This window comes from Phoenix dactylifera, chromosome 6, assembly GCF_009389715.1.
Source record: "Phoenix dactylifera cultivar Barhee BC4 chromosome 6, palm_55x_up_171113_PBpolish2nd_filt_p, whole genome shotgun sequence".
NCBI classification, from domain to species: domain Eukaryota; kingdom Viridiplantae; phylum Streptophyta; class Magnoliopsida; order Arecales; family Arecaceae; genus Phoenix; species Phoenix dactylifera.
The window spans coordinates 3,319,002-3,344,927 of record NC_052397.1 but is presented as its reverse complement, the minus strand read 5'-3'; the positions used below and the strand labels follow the sequence as shown (position 1 = coordinate 3,344,927).

Below are 25,926 nucleotides of genomic sequence, written 5' to 3'. Positions count from 1 at the left end.
ATAGTGGTGTTGATATTTGAAATCTAGAATATTTATTCAAATACAGATTGAAAATATTTTAGATTGTGAGATTCTTGTTAAATATTACTTTTTTACTAGTTGCACTTTTCTTGCTGAAGTTTTGTTAGGGCTGCTACTAAGATGAAACTAAACTTTAATAATATCGATTATAAATATTTCTGTGTTAGTATAATGATCAGCCACTCTTGGTTCTCTTTCACTCCTTGTCAAAAAGAAGCTATGCGTAGAACCCCTGCAATAGAATGGTTTGTTGTATAAATCAAGATTCCAACAACATATAAATCCTAGTATAATACCCTCTCCAACTCTTTTATTGACCATTGTACTGGTCACTAATGTTGTTATCCATCTGAATTTGTTTGGACTAATATTACGCAATTAAAAATAATTCAATGATTATTACAGTAGATGTTGTTTATCATTGTAACAAAAAAATGTAGTTGTAATGGCAAATAATGATTTTACTTGACCAATTGGCTATTCGTTGTGCAAGTATTATTTTTATGGTAAATAAGAAAATGTTTTCAATTGGCACAAATGTTAAATAATAACCATTACTCTTGATACTGTTATTATAATAATAAAACAATATGTTGGAATATGGGTAGATATGATTGAAGAAATTAAAGAGATTCAAGAAGGTAGTAAGAAAGAAACATAATGCTCATAGAGATTTATATGGTTTGGCTATAGGTTTACATCCATGGACAAAGATGGAGCAAAGATTCTACTAAAATCAAAAGAATGAAATACATACAAGAATAAAATTGTTTTTCCATAAAACTCTAACCTCAATACATGTCGTCTCGTATTCTTTCTTAAGGAGACAGAAGAAGGCGTATATCAAAATCGAGAGGATCCCTATAAAGGCCACTTTTGCATGCTCGAAAGAAGTCAATGGTGGATTTTGAGAGACCCAACTCCTCTGCGATCACCACAGATCTCATAAAAAGTTTCCAATCATTTCTTTTATCAAATTTTTGATCTGAATCATAGAGAGTTTTTAGCATTATTGCAGGTAACCCCGGTCCCTCGTGCTTTTGAGTCAATAATATGTGTCGTATTATATCTATTTAATAGCAAGTAGCCTACAGAAAGCTAATTCAGTATAAATAGAGGACCACTTTTAACATAACATTAAGGATCTTCATTTACCATCACATACTAGCTTTGTATTCGTATTCATATTTACCCTCATACTCAATTTGTAAAACAAACCTTTATACGCATGTCAACCGATAATTTTTATATTTTTCTATACTCCATTTCTCAAATCCATATTTATTCTTATTCCATCATCCATCATTATTTTTGACCATCCTATTTTTTACACCTCACTTTATCCATTTAACTATAACACCAGTCTCATCCATGCCTACTCCTTTTTACCCCTTGCTAATCTCACAACGGCCATACCTAATCTCTAAGACCATTCCCTACTACTCAGTCTCTCCCAGTCTTCTTCCCATCCCCTGAGGCCCATGCAAGCCCTACCCGGTCTGGACCGGCCTAAGTTTAATTAAAACGCAATACAATAAATATAAACAATTAAACATTATAATATTCTTTTGTTAATATACATACACAATCCGAGTTCGAATATATCTTTGATCACCCACTTACCCTGGTTCCAGGAGAAAGGGAGAAAGCCCCTGCGCCCCTTCCTCCTCGTCGACCAGGTTACCGTCCCCCGTCTCCTCCCTTTCCCTATCTCTATCTCTTTGTTCCGCCTCGCCGCCGCCTCGCCGGGTCTCTAACGCCGCCGCGGAGGACGCCTCTCTCTCCCCTGTCTCTCACGGAGGACGCCGGATCTGGTATCCCGCCGCCGCCTCGTCGTCATCGTCGTTCTTCTCCTCCTTCTATATCTCCCCCTCTCTCTCTTCCCCTGCTGCGCACCGAAGGACGCTGCCCTCGCCGGATCTGGTAGGCCCCCCCCCCCATCTCCCTCTCTATTTCTCACAGATGCATGCACATATACACTAGCTTTCTCTACCTTGGTCCTCTTTCGCCGGGTTACGGCGGCCATTCTGCCGCTCAAGATCACCGCTGCCCGCCCCTTTCTTTTTTTTCTTTCCACCGACCATGGAATCGTATGGATTCTTTGTGCCCTAGTTTTGATCGGGCCGGGCTGGGCCCCTCATGCTCCAGCCTATAGGCTTTCTGTATGGACTCCGGTTTACCTCTAATTAAGTGCTCGATAATTGTGGTAAGGTTCTGGTTCTTTTTCTTCTTGTTGTTTTTTTTTTTTTTGGTTGAGAGTGAGGTTCTGCTTCTGATGATCTGTGGCACTGGGAATCCTTGCCCGTTGGAAACTACAAATGTCATCTTTTAAGTTTCTTGATTTCTTGATTGCTGTTCTTATGTTCTTAGAATTTATGCTGTACGAGGATCTCCACTCTAGGAGTCCCTGCCTTCTATATATTTCCTTCAAGAAAAGAGTTTTTTGTAGGGGCTCTGGTGACTATTAGAAAGCTGGTTCTTCCCTAATCCCTTCATGAGTTACAGTCTTGCAAACAATTTTTTTCCCTGTAAATACTTATTCTTTGACTGGTGGGTGGGCCTTGGCGCAACGGTAAGGTTGCTCTTTTAGTGACCCGGGGGTCACGGATTCGGAATATAGGAACAGCCTCTCGGCATGCAGGGGCTGTGCGCATCTGACCCTCCCCACACCCTGCAGTGGTGGGAGCCTTGTGTTTGCTTGCTCTTTTATCTACCCTGCATCAGAATCAATTTGTTTAGATGTGATTGTTAGATTATCTTCTGTTTGTTCCTGCATGGTTAGAATCTCTAGCGGAGAATGAATGTCCAACAAGCTGTGGCGCCCAGATCTTCTGCCAATGGCTTCGGCCGTAGGAGAGTTGATAGAGAGACGGGGGCCAGGATGGATAATAGGACGCACTCTGGAAAGCCATCTTCTGCTAATTTCAGTAATTCAGGTAAGATTATTCAAGTCTGGCTTGTGGTGCTGCCTCTGCCTAGTTCTAACAGACTTCTCATTTCAGGCTTAGCAAATGGAAGCAAACTAGGAGGTGTTGCAGGTCCTTTACGTGATCGACTAATATATGTCATATCATATCTTATTGGTCAGCGTGTGGAAGTTCTTGTGAAAAATGGGTCTATAATATCTGGATTTTTTCATTCAGCAACTACTGACAAAGATTTCGGTATGCTTATGTGCTTCTGTATATGCTTCCTTCTTATGGAAGGATCTTGATTTAGATAGTATTGTAGATGCTTTCTTTCTGTTTTGCCTGCAAAGCAAATAGTCTTCTCCTTCCTGATGTCAGTACCTCCCTATGTTGTATCTCCTTTAAGTATTTGATTATTTTCTGCAGGAGTTGTTTTGAAAATGGCTCAAGTGATTAAGGATGGTTCCATCAGAGGACATAAGCCGATTAATGATATTGTTAAAAGGCCTCAAACTATGATCATACCTTCTAGAGAACTTGTCCAAATTTTTGCAAAGGTTTGGTTAGCTTCTTGTTTATGCTGTTCTATTATTTCATGTTCTCTAAGAATTTTGAGTATAATATATTGATCTCATTCTAAAGTTGCTCTCTTTGCACACATACAATATGAACCGTAACTTCAACACAAGTAAATGATTTTTCATTTTACTTTGTTAGCAATTTCTTGTATAATTATGTCACGTGCCTGACTTCTGGTAGCACTTTTGGTAATGGCGCACTTGATGTTTAATCAAATATCAGGAGGCATCCTTAAGTAGCGATGAACTCATGAATGGGCACCCAAAGGAGAAGCGCAAGGATCTCTTGATAGATTCTGTTATTTCTCATTCTCATCAAGTGGAAGTGGAGAGAGAGCTTGAGCGCTGGACTCCTGATGAAGATGATCCAGCATGCCCTGAATTGGAGAATATATTTGACAGAACTTGGAATAGGTGGGGATTACTAACTTATTTATCATGAATGGCAGCATGCTAGAATTTTCTTTTTGTAACTAGGTCATCTTTAACAACATTTCTAGTTTTATTCTCTTTAAAATTATGATGGCTTAATTTTTTTAAAAAATATTGTCCAATTTATACTTTTATTTTTCAAAACATTAACCCAGACATAAATATATTTTAACATTTTGGATTCTTATTAGATTATGTATCCTGCATCACTTCATTCTTTATATGCATTCTCAAGCATGACATTGATGACTTACCAGTGTCTAGTTATTTCTTAAATAAGGCATGCTTGCAATACATAGTTTCAGAATTGCATTTTCTTAAAAATCAGAGTTTTCCCTTTCTCAAGTTAAGAACCTCTATATGTCCACCATCTATCTGAAATTGGATTACTTCTCTTGTTTTAAGCTTACCTGTTATGTTAGCATTCTGAAGCAATACAATAGCATCTTTACCAACTTTATTATAATAAATTTGACCACTATGTTGCAAACACTTACTTCCCAGGAATTGGGATCAATTTGAAACAAATGAAACTTTGTTTGGAGTGAAGAGTACCTTTAACGAGGAACTTTACACAACAAAGCTTGAGAGAGGTCCTCAAATGAAAGAACTCGAAATTGAAGCTTCAAGAATAGCTAGAGAAATTGAGGGAGAGGAAACACATGATTCTCATTTAGCTGAGGTTACTTTTCTGTGACGCCGCATTGATTGCTTTAATGGGCCATGCTTCTTAGCATGTTGGTTAACTTATTTAAATTCATTCAACAGGAAAGAGGTATCAATTTCCCTGAAAATGTTGATCTTGATGAGGAGAGCAGATATTCTGCAGTACGAAGGGAAGATGATGATGGCAGATATGAAGAAAATGAAAGCTCTTTTTTGGATGCCTGCAATGCAGAAACCTGTGGAGGCTCCTTCGGGTCTGTGGTTAGTAGGTCATATTCTGATGTTTTAAGCAAGAAAATTAATAGTGAAGACAGCAAGAAAGTTAATAGTGAAGCCCAGGCATCATCTACCTTCCCATCAGTGGTACGGCTTTGAGTACCTTCTCCCTCCCTCTCTATTCCCTTTCTATTGAATGTTTGAAGAGCTACATTTCTGTTTCCTTGTGATGATGTTAGTTATATGGCCGCTTATCATTTATCGAGATGTTAATATGGGCTCCACACTTTTTTAATTTCGAACCCATACTGTGACAGGTCCAAATGGATTTTTTATGGAACTTTGTTTTTACATTTTTTTATTCTCAGATCTTTCCCTATATGTGCATTCTGTGATTGTTAGTAGTATATATAAATGAAAAATAGCGTTGCAAATCTACTTGTAGTTTTTATGGAGATTAAAGTGTTAAACTATTCGGTTAAAGCTTGCAATCTTTTACATTTAACACTGCCATCAGATTTTGTAGTATTTTGAAGCAACAATAATGTATATATGGTCTGATTTTATGATTTAACTTGATTAGAAACACTTGAGGTTGGAGAAAATATAATCTAATAATATTTCTTAAATGGTTCTATATAGAACTTGACATGTAAACCAAAATCCAGGAAAATAATTGGCAAGAATTTTGTCTGATTTTTTATTTGATAATGATTAGTAGATGAAATAAAATAATATTGTCTTACATGAGCAGAATCTTCTGCATTTTTTGTAATGTGCAGAATGAGGATTCACAAATCCTTGCTGATAAGGATGTACAGGTTTCTGGTTCCACTGATCATGCTACTCAGCCAACATCCAACTCTCCTGCAAAACGTTCGTCATTCATGGATGATAAGAACAGGTTTGCAGCCTAACTATCGTTATTGGTATTCTTCTTTTCAAAATTTCCTAATCTTGTTCCTTTAACTTGGCAATCATATAATGAGCTGTATGGTTTGGCATACTGCCTGGTTCGGGGCATACAAAGCTGTACTTGGGGTGGACCGGCACGATTCTGCCCCTCGGTACTGGCAAGTGAGGGGGAGAGGAAGAAGGAGAGAGAGAGGAAAAGAGGGAGGGAGGGGGAGGGCCGGAGGAAGAGCTCCGCCTTGGTTTCCCTGTTTTGAATGAAACATGGACCTCTTTTTATTTTGATGTGTTTAAGCGAAGTCGTTCAAGATAGGTGAACCGAGGGCAGAGCCCTTCCTCCGGCCCTCCTCTAGCCTCCTCTAGTCCTGCCCCTCCCTCTCCCTCTCTCTCCCCCTCTCCCTCTCCCTCCCTCTCTCTCTCTCTTCCTCTCTCTTCTTCTCGTCCCCTCCCTCCCCGACTCTGCTGTATCGGTATGGGCTCGGCATTGGATGGCGCAGTACTGTACCGAACTGTGCCATTGGGCAACCTGTACCGGCACAACATACCTTGATGAGCTGTGTGATGGATGGAAATTTTGTAACTTTTTATTACATTAATTCTTAATTTTGTATTCTGTATGTTAGGTTGGACAAGAAGAAGACCAAAGATCAGGATGCGGAAAAGAGTTTGTTGAATGAGTGCACAGATAGAGTCGTGAGTAACTTTGAGAAACACCACTTTTTATCTCAAGATTAATACATGAACTTCTTTTCCCCTTCACTTGCATCTGACTCATTTTTTCTCCTTGTTCAGGCTTTCGAGGAAGCTCAAACATCAAAATCTGAGGGTTGGTAGAAGTCCTATATGTTTTTTCTTTACATTTCTGCCTTTTCTTATATATATATGTGTGTGTGTGTGTGTGTGTGTGATATTAATATAATTGATTGTTATGGGTGTTGTGGGTCAAAAATCTAAACAACAAGTATTTTTCACTTGAGCTTGCAGTTATTTTTACATACATGATATTGCAAACGAAATAATTAAATACGTGTTGGAAGTTTAAAACATGCTAGTAAGTATGACTCGAAGATAGGCTCAGATTCATGTCTTAACTTTATATATAAATGGTTTATCAGGAACATATACTTTATTATGGGTTTTGTATGCAGAACTCCTTTAAAACTGGTTTTTGGCTACTGAAGAAGCGGTTGTATGTAAACATATTTATTGCTAGCTGGTTGGTAGTATTAAATGGTGAAACATGAGAGAAAGTTTATTCCAATCTTTTATATGTATTTATTATATGTAAGGTTTGTTTCCAATGTTAGGATTTAGGGACTCATATTAAAAAACATGTTGCTTTATGTGAAGTTTATCAGGTCAACTACGGGCTTTGCACATCGTGCTATTGTACTGTGAATGATTGGTGGTGATTCCACTGCTAAGTGTTGACTCCACTCTCCCTTAATCCAAAAATGCCCCAACTAATGGAACTACACCTTTCTCTCACATGCATCACATGTGCTGGGTGCTAGGATATTATGAATTGCAAAGGGTTTCATGCTAAATAAATTCATATGGAGATGAGAATTTCAATGATGTTATAGAACTTTTTTATCCCTAATGAATTACCCACGCAGATGCTTATGTAAAATCAGAGATGGACCTACTAAGGGTTGATGGGTAGCTTTTCACATAGTCGATAGCCAAGAAGATGATTAAAACCATAAAGAAACTTTTGTGAGGAAAGGTTGCGGAAAGGGTATATGACCCTCTATTGGAATAAAAGGCACCGCATGATTTTAGATATTCTGAACAAGGAAGATGCAGTTTGGTTTGAAATCATATGGTCTTTCAGCAACCAGATTTACTTAACTTGTTAATTAAGTGTATAGTGATTCTAATGGAATCTCCCCTGCCTTATCACCTAAGTTGTGAGGGGCAGGGTCTGCAACTTGTATTGACATCTCTCTCTCTCTCTCTCTAAATATACACATGTCTATATGCACACACACATATACAGGCATAGATATTTAAAAATATGTATATTTGTATATGTATATATGTCACGATTTAACTTGAAGAAGTTATTTATAACTGACTTTCTCATTTGCTCAAAGATTGTACATTATGTTGCTACCATTCTGCAATATATTGATTGCAAATTTCTCAGTTGGTATTGGTCAATATTTTTCCTGCAGGATTGGTTATTATGCAGTTCTACCTGTTTGTGCATTATGTTTTTACCCTGTCCATGGTGATTTAGTGTTGCTTTAGTTTTGCTTTTGCAAACATATCATTATGGCTTCTCATATGCAAAATGACGTGTTTTTTTGCAGATATACACCCATCGGTGCATGTGAAAGGACTGCCCCCTGGTGCCACTACATATGATCCTCTATCTTCTGTTCCAGGAAATAAATGTCCAGTTGATGAATCTTCAGATTCTGCAATATCTGGCAAATTGTCTTCTGCTAATGAAGCTGCAAATCTTACTCTACGACCTGTTAGTTCTACGTCATCCACTTCTGAGTGTGTAGGTGCTGGCTCAGTTTCAGGTGGTCCTGGTCTTTCACCAAGCTCTTCAGTAGGATCATTATCTTCAGAAAAGTCAACATTGAATCCTAATGCTAAGGTGGATCATTGACCATGCTTAAAATTCAACTGTAATTTTTCACTACAAGCTGGTTCCTGACTTGATTGACAAGCTTCTATTTCCCTTTATTTTTCCTCTTTATGTTTTGTATAGTACTTTATTTTCCCTTTTATTTTTGTGATCCAGGAGTTCAAGCTCAATCCTAATGCTAAAAGTTTTACGCCATCTGCTCCGTTAAGGCCGCACGCACCGGCATGTGATGGATCGTTTTATTATGCCAGTAATATGCCAGCTGTCCCCCATATGCATGGCATGCCTGTTAGCGTGGGGGTGAGTATTTAAAGACGACCTTTCCATTCGAACCCTGTTTTTTTTTTTTTGACCAAAAAAAGTTTTTGTATATAACGTCATTATTTACTTCATCTTTTTTAAATCTGTTTTAATCCGTTCATGTGTAGTAAAATCTCATTGCTGCCAAAATTATGCTTATCTGAAGCCTAGATTAGCAACTTTCTAAATTAAGCTGTGGTAAGTGGGCAGATATTTGACTGGTATTTTTTCAAACAGTTTCTAAAAATGAAATACATAAAGAAATAACTACAGCAACATTATTAAGAATAACTAGAGATTAGCACTTACAACAGAATTTTTGATATTCAATAATAAAAATTGTAATATTATAAATGACTTGAACTTATTAGTTTATTACATATGCCTGCATCTGGCTTGCCCAAAATCCACATCTAAGATGCAACCCAACCGTCTACCTGATGCTGCTATTCTGTCGAGGCCTACATAATAGTGGACAGTACATGTGGCTGCATGTTGCTGCTAAGGGGGCCCATGGCCCATAAATGGGCCAAATCACATATAAATATGCATGCATATGTACATACATACATACATATGTATACACATTTATATATACATATATGTATATATGTACACATACGTACATGTATATATGTACACATACGTACATGTATATATGTACACATATGCACATGTATATATGTACACATATGCATGTATATATATGTATGCATATGTATGTATGTGTGTATGTATGTGTGCATATGGAATGCAAGGTGGTCATGGGACTGCATCTACCTATGCATCCGCATACACTGTTTTTTATAACATTGTTGATTGGTACGAAGCTGATGCTTTTTTGCAAAACTTATTTCTCTGCTTTCAACAGTGTTATTGAATAAAGGTTACTCATATTCTGAGTTGTATTTCCAATTCCTGCTTCAAATGATGCTTGCATCAGTTGAAATTTGTTTAAATGCCTGTTATTGGGATTAATACTAGGTTGCTGATACCATCATATATTAATTTTAGCCAAAAATGTGTGGAAAAGAAATGGCCATTTACCAGTTCAGATCATCAGTCTAGTCAAATTTTGTTTGTTTGACATAGATATACTACAAATCTGATTTGTTTCTCATGTTGTTAGTGGACAGCAATTCATGATGGTGCAGTGCTATCTAGTTTAGTTTCTTATTGTCAGCCAGGAGAAAAGGGTTAATGTATGCACAAGTAACAATATCTTCATAATTTTTGCTATGCACTGTTGTTTGCACAAGCCAATATATAGTCATACCCGACACTATATAGACAATGACTGGCGACTCTCAGTAAGGTTTGCACTGTTTCAGTAAGTCGAAAACTGCTATACATCATGTGATGTCTCAAATTAGTACGAGTAATTTGTATTCTTATAACTGGGAGTGGAACGCTCAATTAGTCATGATGTTGTTGAATATGCATTGTACAAATATGATGTTTATCATGTTATACTATAAATTTCTGCTATGGAAAGGGAAAGTATTAACTAAATTTGGTCATTATATCTGCTTGCGACTTGTTTGGAGCTTGCACCAGAGGCTTGCCAGATTGGCCATCTAAAACTTAAGGAAAATTCATAAGTTGAATTATTGAACTATTTTTCCACTATGCCTCCATAAGCTCTTTATTTCCTGCTTGTCAAAGTTTTTTTTTTAAATTTTTAAAGAAGGATATTGTTCTTCCAGAATTTCCACTCAACTGATACTGATTTGGCGCTCAACAGGATGGGTACCAATAGGTTACATTTGCACCCTAGTTATTGTTGCTGTGAGCTACTAATTTTCCAAAATAAACATTGGATGTCAGTGTCTTCTTGCAGAGTTTCATGGGGAATGATTTATTTTCTTCTTGCATTCCCTTCAATTAGAAGTTCAGAACAGTTATTGCTATTTGTAGTTTTTTTATATCTTTTATTGCCGTGTCAAATTTGTCTCTGGTTGTAGCTTGTATTACAGTTTTAAATTTCTATCACATCAAGATCCCTTATTAACATGGAACAATTGTTGTAGATCGGACCATCATTTGGTGCACAGCAGCCTGTTGTTTACAATCCACAGGCTGCACCAATGCAATCTCCCCAGGCATATATCCATCCAAATGGCCCTTTGGTATGCGATCTGCATATCTTTAAATTTGTGTAATATATGTAGAATTTGTGTATCAGGGTGCAACTTCGTGATTTTGATTCACCTGCCTGATGTATGAGCAGTTATACTGATATCATCATTATCATCTTTTGCAGTATGGACAGCAGATGATTCTTGGGCAGCCTCGGCCAGTTTATTACATGCCAACTTATCCACCTGTGAGCTATCTATATGTCTTTTTCCCTCTTGTTCTTACCACTATTAGTGTCTCCTTCTAGTGAATTATTTTCATAGTAAAACACTATTTTGTAATGCATGTAATACTAATTTTCTTTTTGCAAAATTTCAGTTCTGAAAATAAATTAACATTAATATTTGATAAGTAGGAAGTTAGATGTTGTCACAAGGTGAGTTCTTCATAGTTTCCTAGTTAAGCTTTATGTTTGTATCTTTCCATGTGGAAAAAGAAAAGTGACTCCTTTTTCCCCCTTTTCTGGATGAATAATGCTAAAACTGCTTGCCTTATAGAATTTCAAAATTCAAACAGCTGCTTAGGTATTTACATATTCGATATTTAAAGTATTATAAAAGGAAATGCTCATACAAAGCAATTTTGAGGCTTGCTTTTCTAGAATTGTAATTTTAATATGACTTATATGATGTGGGTGAGGATGTAGCTAAAGGCTTATTGTCCACAAACTCGCCGAGTGGACTCAAAAGTCTGCCAAGTTGACTTGGTAAGATTCGGCTCAATGCTGGACATGATGTACATAGAACTTTCAATCCCAGTATTGTTTTGGGATAAGGTGAAACTTGGCTCAGATTGTTCCATTAAATTGGGTTTGAGGCAATATATTTGGGGCTGTCAATGGGCTGGGCTTGCCCTAGCAGCACAAAGACGTAACCTGGAAAAATCTGGCTCCTGGCCTCAAGCTAGAATTTTTAACTGGGAGCCCAACTCGCCCCTACTTTTAGAAAACTTGATTAATTTCAGAAATGGGCCTGGGCTGGGATTTTGGTAGAAAATGAATAATTGCCCAGTTGAAGATTTGCTTGGTCCAAGAAAACACTGAGTCAAGTTGAGCTCAGACATGGTACCCACAGGCTTGGTTTGGGGTAGGTCACACTTAGGCCTGTGTTTTAAACCCTAGACTGGTTTTGGTTCTAGCTCCGATCTAGCCAATTGACAGTTCTAGATATATTAACCCATTTTTATTGTGCCCACTGGTTGCCATCTCTCACAAATAAAAAAAAAGGTGATCGCAACGAGCTGTTTACTATTGCACAGAGAGAGAGAGAGGTTGCTGCCACAGCTCACTATTATTTTTGGTGGTTGTTTCACCGCTTTGTGGTGCTACAGTCCACCTTTGCCAATCCACTCGCCCAAATCCCTTTCTAATCAGCAGCCTCTGTGGATACCAACTGTCTTGTGTTGCAATCCTAGAGAGAAAGGGGAGGATGACAGTGATGACCCTACTCCCTTGAAAATGACACTAATACCAAGATTTTTGATGTTTGTTAAAATGGCAGGAGTGTTAGATGGAAGGTTGTAATCCCATCAAACATGATCATTAGGACCTGGTTTGATAATAAACTTCATCTTTTAGTTTACAAACTTTGCTTTATGATTTCTAAGGGAGTGAATGTAAAGAGGAGTATTTACATAAAGGGGTGTCTATATTAGAGGGGATGAGCGGAAGGAAACGAGGCACTTATAGCCTTCTCCTGTCTGTCCTCTTGTTCGGAGCTGAGGAGACGGGCTGCCATGGATTCTTTCTCTGCTTACCCAATAGGAATAATATTACTAAAATAGTAAAATATCCAAATTAGCAATGACCTTTTCATGATGAGTTCCTTTAAGTAGTGAAAAATTCGACCTTTTTAGATCATGATCGCTCTAACAAGAAAGGAAAATGCTGGGGAGTCCTGCTACAAAGCCTTTCTCACATTATATATGATAAGATGAGATATGATAAATTAAACATATTCCCATATGTCATTTATGAACATTTCTTTGTTTCATGGGGGAAAAAGTGAGAAACATTTTTTTTAGTGAAAATAAGGGATTATTGGTCAAACTCCATCGTTAACAACCTGTCAATATTGGCATTTATTTAGGCCCAGCCAATATAAATGATTGCATATTAGCTTCATTGTTGTTTTCCTATAATATTCAATGTTATTCATATATTTCATATAATTATATTGTTTTTTGTTTTCGAAATTTTTTTAAAATTCTTGCTTAAGTATTGCTTCTCGCATCCATTTTCCCCTACCGGGGACTATGCCTACATGTTTGCATTTGCAGTTTATACATACACACAATTAGTGTTTCATTACAATATTATATGTATTTTTCACATTATTAATTTATTATCAAGTATTGACATTCAAGATTTATCGAGAAATCGGCTAAATCTTTGAGCCAACCAAACTCAGCTGAATTTGAAGTTGAGTTTTTGAACTATGCTAAGGACTGCTAGAAATGTATAATGTAGCTTAGACTTGATAATAATGCTATATAGTTTTATTTTCTTATGGAATTTTTGAGATCTTACCTAGAATATTCTCAGTTTTTATTGATTGGATTATCACTTCTTTGAAAATTGATGTATTCAAAAAGATGTTATGTTTCCTACAAAATCTTGATCATTTGTTTATTTATTATATACCTAATGTTGAACAATTAAACTAAACATGGCTATCCAAATGACCAAGATATGCACACTAACATATTCCTTTTCGAGCTCTTTATGCCTAAGAAATATTATAATCTTTAGGTTTTGTGACAATCTTTCCTGTAACCTAAAAATAATTGAGATTGTTGTTACAAGTTAGATCACCTGATATCTTACTATGTCTTCATCCTTAGTTGACAATTGGTGCTTAAATTTCAACATGCATTATGATTTCTGTTGGACTTGTGTAGGCCTTGCAAGTAAGGTGTATTTTTTAAGTTTCTAGGACTTAATCAGATCAACTTTAATCAAATAATGCTGGACTGTTCCATCTGTCTTATAACTAATTGATAAATAATTGATGATCTGTACAGTATTAGAAAAAAGCTGATAATGTAAAAACTAGGTTTTTGAGCTTCGTTGAATTTCATTACTCTTATAGTGTCAATCTTCAGTGCTCCAGTGATTTCTAAGTCAATTTAGTTATAGGTGAATTTGATAATGAAATTTTATTTTAGTTTTGCTATGCCTGACTATGCTTTACCAGACTCTTAAAATGGTTCAGTGACGTTGGTCAATTCTTGAGAAAACAACCTTTTCTAGATTGACTGATTATTCTGGTTTAGTCCTTGCAAAACTCGCAATGTTTTGTTCAAAATGTTTAATTTTGGTCAATGCACTAGACTGAGGTTAAATCATCTTCAACGTTGTCACCTAGGTAATTTCCTCATCGTTATTCAGGAACAAATGATACGATAAAACACATTACTGTTAGCGTCTTAGAACTGCCAAATTATGTCATTGCCAGGTTGGTGCTTGCAGATGTTTCCAGCAAGGAATGTTGGTAGGGGAAGATCTGCAAAATGCTTCTCTATAATACAGTGCAGCACCTTATCATTTTTATGTGAAAAAAATCTATTACTTGATAATCTAGTTGTCTAGAACTATATCTCTATCCTTGAAACTTTTGAAATTTATTATATACATACATACATAAAAATTCATTTTAATATCTATTTGTATATGGGCAATTTTATCTTTAAAGAAATGCACATCATTTAGACATATGATGTGAGCTTCTCATTTGTTGAAGAGAATAAATTTAAAAACCAATAGGGATCGTTCTTCTTCTGTAATCATTTTTTTAGCCTGAAACTTGTTTTGCGAAGAGATGGACGAGCCTTTATATCTAGATTTTAATTTGAATAGTTTATTTTTGGTGCTAAGCATAGCCATATTTTCGTTTGGGGCCGTAAGCTTACACCTAGGAGTGTACTTCGATTTTGTAATGTATGATTTCAGGTTGTCTCAATGTGACGCATTTCAGAGGTCCATTTGATTGAAGTTATCTAGTTAGAAGGAGGTGCCACAAAGAGTTGAATATGCATATTTATTAAGTTCATTTTGATGGATAGGATTATTCATTTTAAGGGCTTTGTCAAGGTTTCTCATGGCTTCAAGTTTTCTTGAGGGTTTTATGTGGGTTGTAAGGCCATTCCCACAAGAGATGGATTACATTCAATTGAATTTCAGTTTTTTTTTTGATTATCTTCTTTTTTTCCTGTGTGGGAGCTGTGGCTAGATCTAGTTTTTTTCTTGGACTTGTAGACTCATACTGGTGATGTATTTTGCTGATTCAGTCTTATCCATATGATCATGTGTTTTTCTTTTTTGAAGATCTGAATAAGAATATATTGAGTCTCATTTGTGTTCTTGATCATGAAGGTCTACATCAATTTGGTATCAAAGTAGCAAGGCCATTGTTTGACACATGGATTAGGGCAAACTATTCAAATGTGGATGAGTTTCAGACATGAAGCGATGTAGGACCAGTCAGGGATGTCCTGTAGTGCATTGACCTTGGAATAGGATTAAATCAGGGCTATGTTCTTTGTTTTGCTGAACCTCCATATAGGAGCCTCAGTGGTCAATTTTTGATATTAAGGGAAAACAAGAGGTCAAATAAATCTGACATAGGGTTTTTCGGATGGGAGGATTGGAGGAATAGTGTTTGAAGGGTTTAAGACTAAACAACAGTCCATAATTGATCTATAACTGAAATTCTGTAAATAGTGTGTGTAGGGTATGATATTGTTAGTAGAGATCAAGACATCAGGAAGAGGGAAATTAGGAGGTCCAAACGTGGCCAAAAGATTTTGTTTTTCAATAAAAACCAAATTCAATGCCTTTTAGTGGCAAGCCATGGGATCCTTTTATAGCTTCTTCATGATGCTTTTTACAGGTACACTGTAGTGTTTACTTCCAAATATCCACTTAGTAGCCAATCTCCACATGGACATCGAATGCCTTCTCTATAAAATGCAAACCTATTAAACCTTGTACTTAAATTTGCTAAAGTAAAATCCTATTAACTTTGTGACAACTTCAGCACTATATATACCTAAAGGAGGATTGTTGTGCTGCAACCCGACTTAAAACAAGATTCTAAAACCAACCTAAAAAATACCAATATAAAAATATTTTAAAAATACAAGAATATCAAGAAATGAACCAAATCTTTTAATGGTTCCCATCTCCACCAGTGATATGGTGAATGTTTTGGTACCTTGGAAGAGTCACAATATAATTAAAATTTGGGTTAAGTTATTGATGATATCAAGGTTTGATTGTTCGCACTAAATTTTAGTTTATGACCTGATCAAACTAGACATGGTTGATGAAGGTTCTATGATCTATCTTTTGTATATATTCTGGGAAAAAAACCCACTTGCTGAAGATCATCAAATTTTTTTAATCTATCAATCTAAGGTCTATTGGTTAAAAGTCAATAACTGTTCCGATGGTGGTAAGTGATTATAATTAGAAAGATCATGAGGAATCTAGTCTCATGATGAAATTCTTACATCTAAAGCTAACAGCTACTGAGTAGTGTCCAGATTGCCAGTCTTTCACTTTGTTGCAATATTTTCAAGTTAATGAGGCGGTTTATGTTTGTTCGAAAATTATGAGCAACTTGGCAATCCACTTATTTTATTCCTCAGTGTTTCTTTGAATTCCTAAGTGTGCATGACCAGTCTTTGGTCATGGTCAATCAGCAGTCAACCTCTAGGCTCTTCTGCACATGATCGGGAAGTTTCAAGGTTGGTTACCATTATAAGATTATGTCTGTGATCCAATCATGGAGGCATAAAACTTGAATAATTCAAGACGTCTTCAAGATTTCCACTTTATTTATAAAATTATGCAATAGTTTTCAGATATGAGCTTGGGTTTAGACATCAAACTTGTGTTATTTGATTATTTCTGACTCTTATAAAAGCCACTGTCTTTTAAGAACTGTATCTTGAGATCCTGAAGGCTGCTTTAGCTTTACTATAATAATTTTGGATTCAATAACAGCCATACCTAACATAGATTGAACTTGATCATGCTATGACACAAGAAAGAGACAACTTACATGTTCTGTCACATGATGCAATACAAATGCAATTGATTAACTAGACCAATCTTGATCATTAAATTGTGAGACTAATATAATGCAAAAAATGATCATTAACAGATGCCACAGAAAATAGGTAAACCAAGGAGCAATGCTGCTTATAAACTTATGAGCAAGATGACAAAATTATGTGCGGTGGCTGAGATCATATTTTACTTCTTAATTGGAGTAAAATACATCGTTCTTTTTGTTTGCCCTGCGGGCATCTGTTAACATGTCCTTGTGGACGAGTTTGGTAAACCTAGTATGAACTGGTTAGCTGGTTGATCCTCTAATCTTGCAATCTCACTTCAGATTCTTAAGAAAGACCCTTAATTGTTCGCAAAAATTTGTGTTGCTGTCTTGACAGGAAGTAAACATCTGTGTGATTGTTTAATGTCTTGTGAATTTTGAAGAGAATGCTTGGTTGAGAACTTGAAGCCATTTGTGTGCAGCCAATCATAATGTTTTGCTTCAGAAGGAATGCAATAAAGAGCTTAAATAAATATATAACTTTGCTTGCAATCATGTATTTATTCAATCATTAGATACATTATCGTCTTTGGCTGTCTGCAAGATTTATTTACTCGATTTCCATAGAAATAAACTTCCATGTTTGGTTGTCCATTGATTTTTACCCGTATAATATTACACTTCTTTTATACTTCGGCATGAGAACTCTAAATCATTGCACTCCCAAGTGCCGACTTCAGCTATTCATTCTTCCATGATCTTAATTCCGATGTATGAAAGAAAGAATGATGTTAATTGAAAAAGTCATGTATATTTATGCTGTTACATTGTTGTGATTATGACCTCATCATTCCTTCTCTTTATTGTTTGATTTTTTTTGTTTAGTTATTCCATCTCATGTTGAGCTTGGCTTACCATCTTAATGCTACAGGAAATGCAATATAAAGGGAGGAATTTCTAGTACAGCCTTGGCTCATCCTCCAGTGGTTTCCATGGACCTCCACCAAAGAGTTGCCAACCCGAAGCCTACAGTTGGGTTGAATCACCACTTTTCTTATGGCACATGGATGAAGATTTTGTGCCCCATAGGATTCAATAACTTCTGCAGTTGCCTGGGACAGGTGCATGCCATCAGGAATGTCATGAAATTGTAAATTATTACATTCCACTCATCTTTCAATGACACTGAAAGAAACTTAAGAACTTTAGCAGGAGACTCTTAATCTTCTGTAATATTATTTGTTATGTCCGTTCGATTTGGTTGCAAGGTTGAGTCAGATCAACCAAATTACGGTATTTATCTTGTGACATTCATTGTTTAAACAGTGCATGTATTGCAGCTACGTGGTTTATCTGTGAGAGGTCTTGAGATACGCTCGCGTGCTGCATTATAAAAATAAATATGGAGAAATTTCATGGTGCTCGAAGGAGTTTAGCCGATGAAAGGGAACATGAGATCATCGATCTGAAATGAAGTTTGTCAGAGCGAACGACCTTAAAGCCTGAACCACTTTTCAGGTGGATAGGGGGCAAGATTCGAACTCAGGTTATTGTTATCAGCACACCCTATCCCTCTTGGCTTGGTAGCAACGATGCGATCACGTTTTCAGCGGTCAAGAGGATGCCAACAGGATTCAGTAGATGGTCAAAATTGTGTGCGCGCATGTATGCTTGTTCACGGTTGCGTAACTGTGAGCGCGTTTTTTGATCGGCAAGAATGCCATGGAGAGGAGTTTGAACTGGCGCAGGATTTGCTCGCTATTGTTTTTATTTAAATAGAGCTGCTCGCATGTTTCAAGTGCTTCATTTCATCACAAATCGAACACGTAATGATTAAAAGATCTAGTTGCATGCTTCTTGACTGGACTTTAACATGACTAGTTTCTCTCAGCATGACTGCTGAGGGAGAGAGAGCTCAAGAGTAGATGCCCGTAAAGAATCCCTTGGTCGTGCGAATTCCAGATCACTTGTGCACTCCTGGTTCAGGATAGTAAGGTGGCAGCGGCTCCCGGTCTGTTGTTGGCTCTCCTGGTGGGGGCGGCGAAATATATTCGTAAGCAGGATATGGTTGATATGGCGGTGGCGGAGGCTTGTAGCCGGGCTTGTGTAGGGGCACCGGGGTCTTACGTGCAGGTGGTGGCTTGTATTTTGGCGAGGGCATTTGCTTGGGTGGCGGTCGAGGTTTATGCACTGTTGATGCTGGTGCAGGTGGTGGCGGCGGCTTGTATTTTGGAAGCTGGGGTGGTCCGGGCTTGTATGGTTTTGGCGGTAGAGGCTTATACTTTGGTGGTAATGGTGGAAGTGGTGGTTTGTATGGATTTGGTGGTGGTGATGGGGGCTTGTTTGGCTTCGGCGGCAAAGGTTTATTTTTTGGTCGTGGTGGTGGTGGCGCCAATGGTGGCTTGTATGGCTTCGGTGGTGGTGATGCAGGCTTGCATGGCTTCGACGGTGAAGGTTTATAATGTGGTAGTGGTGGCTTGTATTCTGGAGGTGGTTGAGACTTGTACTGCTTCGGTGGTGAAGGTTTATATTTTGAAGGTGGTGGCGGTGGTGGAGGCTTGTATGGCTTCGGAGGCAAAGGTTTGTAATTTGGTGATGGCGGCTTATTTATATGTTGGAAGTGGCGTAGATGGAGGCTTGCATGTCTTCGGAGGCAAAGGTTTATATTTTGGCGGTGGTGGCTTGTATTTTGGAGGTGGTGGTGGTGGAGGAGATTTGTAGGGCTTTGGAGGCAAAGGTTTATATTTTGGTGGTGGTGGCTTATATATTAGAGGTGGCGCTAGTGGAGGCTTGTATGGCTTGGGCGGCAGCGGTGGATACTTGGAAGGTGGTGGAGACTTATATATGGGTGGCTTGTACTCCGGCGGCGGTGGTGGAGACTTGCACATATTTGATGGTGTTTTTGGAGGCTTTGGTGGACTATAAGCATTAGACGGCGGCAGGATGCTTTTGAGCCGGGTCATTTTCGTCCGATTAGCCTGTGCACCACCTTGTACAAGGCTACGGCGAAGATACTTGCCGTTAGGTTGAGGGAGATCCTTCCGAGATTGATCAGTCCTGAGCAGGGGGCTTTTATTGGTGGGCGCAGTATTTCCGATAATGTTCTCATTGCACAGGAGTTTATGTTTGATCTCGGTAGGGCCACGATGAGGAGGAGCTTGATGGGTGTCAAGCTTGATATGGAGAGGGCCTACGATAGGATGCGTTGGGATTTTGTGCATCAGTCTCTGCTGGGGTTCGGATTTCATGATGTATGGATTCAGTGGATCATGGGATGTGTTAGGGCTCCGTCATTTGCCATCCTGGTAAATGGCACGCCATCTGGTTTCTTCGAGCCTTCGGGAGGGCTGCGACAGGGATGTCCCCTATCACCCCTGCTATTTATTATCTGTGCGGATGCTCTGTCTAGAGCATTGCGTCAGGCGGTGATTGCCCAGGAGTTGGAGGTGTACAGGCCAGCGGTTGGTGCCCCCCCGATTTTCCACTTACTGTTTGCTGACGATTGTCTGTTGCTAGCCCGGTCGTCGCGGCAGGACGCCCGGGTCATTGCCAGGATTCTTCGAGATTATTGTGATGCATCTGGCCAGCGGGTGAATTTTTCTAAGTCAGCAGTTTGTTTCAGTCCGAAGACCAAACGGACGGTGAGGCTTTCCATTATGGAGATATTAGGGGTGGGTGAGCAGGATGGCACTATGAGATATCTGGGAGTCCCGATCTCAGGCCGACGGCTGCGAGGTAGGGACTGCTGTTCACTTGAGCTCAGCATCAGGCAGAGGTTGGAGGGCTGGCAGATGCACTCGCTGTCTATGATGGGCAGGATTACTTTGGTACGGTCCGTTCTCTCTTCGATCCCCATATATTTACTTTCCAATTGTTTCATTCCAGTGTCGGTTTTGAGGCCCATTGAGCAGCTTCTTAGAAACTTCATATGGGGAAGGCATGGAGGCAGAGGTGGCATCCATTTGTTAGCATGGGAGGTGGTGTGTCAGCCCACCAGGTTTGGGGGCCTGGGTGTGCAGTCCTTGTTGGCTAGGCGAGAGGTGTTGGCTGCCCGACATGTCGCGAGATTTGTTCTGGAGCCTAGCAGTATGTGGTCCTCGTTGATGAGGGCGAAGTATGGGGTGTTGGTGCCTGGTGTGAGAGCCACTCGCTATCATTCTTCGGTGTGGAAGGAGATGTGTGCCAGGGCTATGCTGGTCCTTCAGGAGATCAGATGGGCTATTGGTGACGGTCATTCTATTGATGTGTTGGAGGATTGCTGGGTGACTGCACAGCCGCTCAGCCGTCTGCCGACCTTGGTGGATTCGGGACGATTGGCGGGCCACACGGTTAGTGACCTGATGATCTCAGAGGAGGGCCGATGGAGGGAGGAGATGATTAGGGAGGTCTTTGGGGTGCATTTGGCGGAGATGGTTCTAGCCCTCCCGGTGCCGATTAGAGGGGAGCTTGACAGGTTAGTGTGGGCACCGACGGGGCGATCGCAGGTGCGCGCCAGAGATCTACAGGCTTTGTTCAGGGGAGAGTCAGCTCGGCAGATAGAGGGAGGGTGGATTTGGAGGATGCGGATCCATCCGCGGGTGGCGCTCTTTTTTTGGAAGGTGGCCTGGGGCTGCCTTCCAACTAGGAGTGTGCTAGTCCGGCGGGGCATGCGGATCTTGCAGTGCTGCGAGGTGTGTACGGTCAGTGAGGAGACTATTGGGCACGTTCTTTTGCAGTGTCCCAGGGCTAGGGAGATTTGGAGGAGGTCACCAGTCCCTCTTCCCCGGTCGGTTGTGTCGGTACAGGATCTGCTGCAGCTGGTGAGAGATTCTTTCCGGCAGCCTAGTTCAGTGGAGGCAGGGGTTCTCAGAGCATATCTGGCCTACCACATTTGGTTGGACAGGAATGCGGTTTTGTTTGATGGCAGGAGGTCCTCGCCGAGGTTGGTGGTGGTTAGTGCAGTGCTTCAGGCTAGAGAGGTGATCTCATGCGCTGCTACGGGTTCTCTTGGGACGGCCGGGGACATCTGGGGCACTCGTTTCGCTATTACAGCGCTCAGATTTGTTTTTGTCTCTTGGGTGCCCCCACCCCCTAGTTTTCTCAAGATGAATTTTGATGGCAGTGTGGCGGCAGATGGGAGGTCTGGAGGGGTTGGTTTTGTGATCAGAGACCACCGTGGCAGCTTGGTTGCAGCGGGGGGCCGTCATATACCAGGCCTTACGGTAGTTGGGGCAGAGCTTCGAGCTGCCTGGGAGGGGATTACCTATACGAGACGGGTGCTCGGTGCTGAGCGGGTGTACATTGAGGGAGATTCATCGACGGTGATCGAGTGGATTCGGAGTGCAGACCGGTATGGGGATGGCCACCCACTCATTTGCGATACCCGCAAGCTGGTTGCTGAGCTAGGCGAGCATCAGGTTGTACATGCTTTTCGGGAGGCGAACAGGGCTGCAGACTGGGTCGCCTCCTATGTTGCACGACATTCCGGGGAGTTCTTGTGGACATCCATAGCAGAGCTCCCGCCCCCTTTGTACTCTTTATTTCTTTTGACTCGGCAGGATGTATTCTGGTTAGAGCAATATGAATTGCCGTTTTCACCAAAAAAAAGCATTAGGCGGCGGCGGCGGCGGCGGCGGCGATCTACGGTGGTAGGGCAGCAAAAAGGGTAAATCCCATGGAGGAAAATGATGGCCTAAGTTCCCGAGGGATGGCGAGGGGAGGAGGAACAGAGAGAGTAGGACAAGAAGGGAGCCCCAGGGACCCATGCTTGCTGTGTGAGGGAACCAAGCCACCCTCTCGGGCGCCCTTTATAGTGTGACCACAGAGGGCTTACGAGAAAGAGTCCGGTGGCCTTTAAAGTGGTCCATTGTTGTTTTGGCAGGGTGCACATAAAGGAGGCCCCGCCATGGGGCTTTGGACTTGCAGACGTAGGAGCCCAAAACGGAACCTTATGAAAATAGAGCCAGGCGACGTGTAGTCGTGTAGAAGGGCATTGGGGAATGTAATTGTGTGTGCGTGCGTGTGCGTGCGTGCGTGCGTGTGTGTGTGAGAGAGAGAGAGAGAGAGAGACAGAGGTATTACTCCCTTAATGGGAAAATAGTAAGTGTGGGAGAGCGTGGAATTCTATATTAGAATTGGACTCCAGGAGGATGGGCCTTTACTTTAGAGGGTGGTGGCTTTTGCCCATTGAAGCGGGTGAAAAACTTTAATGGGGTTGGCCTCACCAGCGTGGACTATGGTTCTGTTCCCAGCTGGCTTTCTACACGCCATGTGGTTTATGGCAACAATGGAATTATTATTTTTTACTTTGGTAGGAATGGAGTTAATTGTGCTGGCAAAATATTTGGTGAGCTTGCGCTCAGAACTCAGAACCGTGGCCCACTCATCTCATTTGGATTAAGGTTTTAGGTCCCAAAGTTTGATTAGCTTACGGTTTGGGCATAAGTTCCTCGCCAAAGAGTTTAAGTTGTTCGCATTTGGCTTCATAGTTCATAACCTCAAATGATCTTATGTGTGCATAACCTGTTCTATCTTCTTCCTCATTTTACCCTACCATCTTCATCACCATGCCTCCATTCTCACATGGTACTAGAGATCTGACAGCAGTTCCTTCTTTAACTTTCTTTAAACTCCATTTTTGCGGGGTTTAATATGGCACAGTCCAAAGTCTGCTTGGCTTTGAAACCTAGTTTCCACTCCGAGCCTATCTAAAATATGCAGCAAACTTTGAGACTCATAGGTACTTCATGATAACCTTTTGGCTTTTAGTGTATTGTTAAGCATCCGATAGCGTGTGTAAATCTAAAAGTCCATCATGTATTGCAGATGAGCTTGCAGCATGAACTCAATTTTTACTTCATAGAAGACCTAAATTGCACCATGCCAATAGACAATCTAGGTAAGATTTTCAGTCAATCTGATTACAAATTGCTATCTGCTCTGACTGTAGGATCTTTCTCCACCAAGACTCCAGAGATCTTTGACAGACAATTCTCACCAACCATTTACACTTTTGAATAGAGTCATCAGCCTCTTTGTCGCGTTCACACCCAATAAACTCTCTCTCATGAGTAAGCTGAACCAATATAGCATTTCATTTTATCCTAACTCCATTCTTTATCCGCTACTAAATCAATGCGACCCAAAGTCTAGGAACAGAACTGAAATTTCCTACTCATTCAACCAAAAGAGAGAAGAAACAAATAGTAAAAATAAAATCACCGCAGAAGACGAATAGGTGAGAGCTGGCATTCATGATTTAACACTATGGAAAGATTCTCGATAAAGGACAAGATTACAAACATCAACTATCACAACTAGTTCTTACAAGTATTTTTGAGATTATTATTTATTATATTTTTATTTAAGATAGTTTTGAAAGCTAAATGTAATTGTTGGCTTCGTGTTATCATAGACTATATCCCTCGATAGCATGGTCGTATTACGAGGTGGAACAGGTTCGTTACGGTCACAATCACGCATTAGTAATTAAGATAGACTGCACTATTGAAGTAGCTAGAAATAAGAGGATTGGCTAGACTACATTTAGTTTGGGTAAATGGTGTTTGCGTCCAAGAAGGATCGGAATTAGGATTGTATTGCTGTTCTCCCTAGTTACATTTGTGCCACCCATCCCCATAAATGGTGGATGGGAAATTAAGAACGAATAGAAATATTAGACACGTTGACTAACGTAAATGTGATCTGGGTTCTGGTAAATTGTTTAGTGAGACGCAGTTGAGGAATTTGAAGTACAGTAGGAGACAAAACTGAGGTCTACTGATCACCATTTAATGGGACAGCAACCTATTGATAAAGGAGTCCTTCTTGTCTCCCTACCTCTCTTCGCCAGGTCAAGGCTCAGCTCCCAAGATGTGCATATAAAATACTTTGGTCTGTTTGGACTGCTGGCTTGGCACGCTTATCTGCGTGATAGACTGCACGTGTGGGAAGACCGAGAGAAGACGAGACAGGTTTTGACGGAGGTCATTAGTTCCACATTAGGCTGGCAATTCATTCAAATTTGCTTGTAAACAACTCATGTTCAGCTCAATTAAGCTCAAATCAAATCCTTATACCACAATTAGGCTTGTGGTATGACGGGCAAGTCTCATCTCTTCATTTTGAAGCCCGATCATTATGCGTGCGGGAGAGAGATCAAAATTATAATCCAAAACCTCACTCAAATGGCTAGTCGTAAGGTATTATATGGATTTCTTGATCCTGTATAAGTACCCAAGATCTATCCAGCAAATAACCAATGTGGAACTAAATACATGCCCGCATGGGTCTTACAATAATGATACAAAGGATTAAACTGAGTGTCTAAATCAATTTGATCCTCAAATCTTTCATCAACTTGTTAATAAGCCAACCAAATCCTCTAGGGCTATAAAGAGTCGAAATGAATCTCTAGATCTTCATCAACTTGGTAAGTAATCGGACAAATCCTCTATGATTACAAGAGATCATAAATGATTCTCCAAATCTGGCAAATCTTCTACGATTATGTAACGTTTATAGCAACATTAGAGATTCTTTCCTTTTATATTGAAAAGATTTTTCTAGTATTTCTTATTCAAGTTTTGAATGTAATATTCTTTATAATCTTGATGATATACAGAATCATGTAATTACAAGTATAATGACATACATGCTCAATTCTCATGTTGAGATTGAGTCACCCGAAGCCTGTCGTCTTTCAATATATTTTTTCCTGATGGTAGAATGCAAAAGGTGATACTTTGTAAGTGATTGTCTCATCTCACTCCACATTGTCGATCTAGGTGAGGTCATCACTTGGAGAATCCAAAGACTGGTTTTAGGATGACGATTTAAGTTAATCTCTTCCATCCGTTCCTTCATGTCGACGCCCGAACATTATGCCAAGATTTCAAGACTGCAGCCAATAGTAGGATGCATACTTGCGAGTGACAGTCTCATCTTCAATTTATCGAACAAGACATGGTCATCATCGCTTGGAGAATGCAGACACTCGTTGTGGATTGCTGATACCTTCAAAACCAGCTGCCAACTGCAGGAGATTTGGCTAATGTCATGCATCTTTGCTTCAAAAGTCTTAATCTTATACCTCTTGAACATGTTTCATG

At 39.6% G+C, this 25,926-nt stretch overlaps 1 protein-coding gene across 1 annotated transcript; it reads left to right on the top strand.

Annotated features, from left to right (window-relative positions):
- Positions 1-1,635: 1,635 nt before the first annotated feature.
- Positions 1,636-18,180, top strand: LOC103712838 (polyadenylate-binding protein-interacting protein 4-like). Its single transcript, XM_008799494.4, has 15 exons — positions 1,636-1,944; positions 2,804-2,957; positions 3,024-3,185; positions 3,357-3,487; positions 3,732-3,922; positions 4,445-4,622; positions 4,709-4,969; positions 5,605-5,726; positions 6,358-6,427; positions 6,527-6,560; positions 8,053-8,348; positions 8,496-8,639; positions 10,670-10,768; positions 10,903-10,965; positions 17,769-18,180. Exons 2-15 carry the CDS (start codon positions 2,819-2,821, stop codon positions 17,796-17,798), a joined length of 1,920 nt encoding a protein of 639 aa, XP_008797716.1. The 5' UTR covers positions 1,636-1,944; positions 2,804-2,818; the 3' UTR covers positions 17,799-18,180.
- Positions 18,181-25,926: the final 7,746 nt, after the last annotated feature.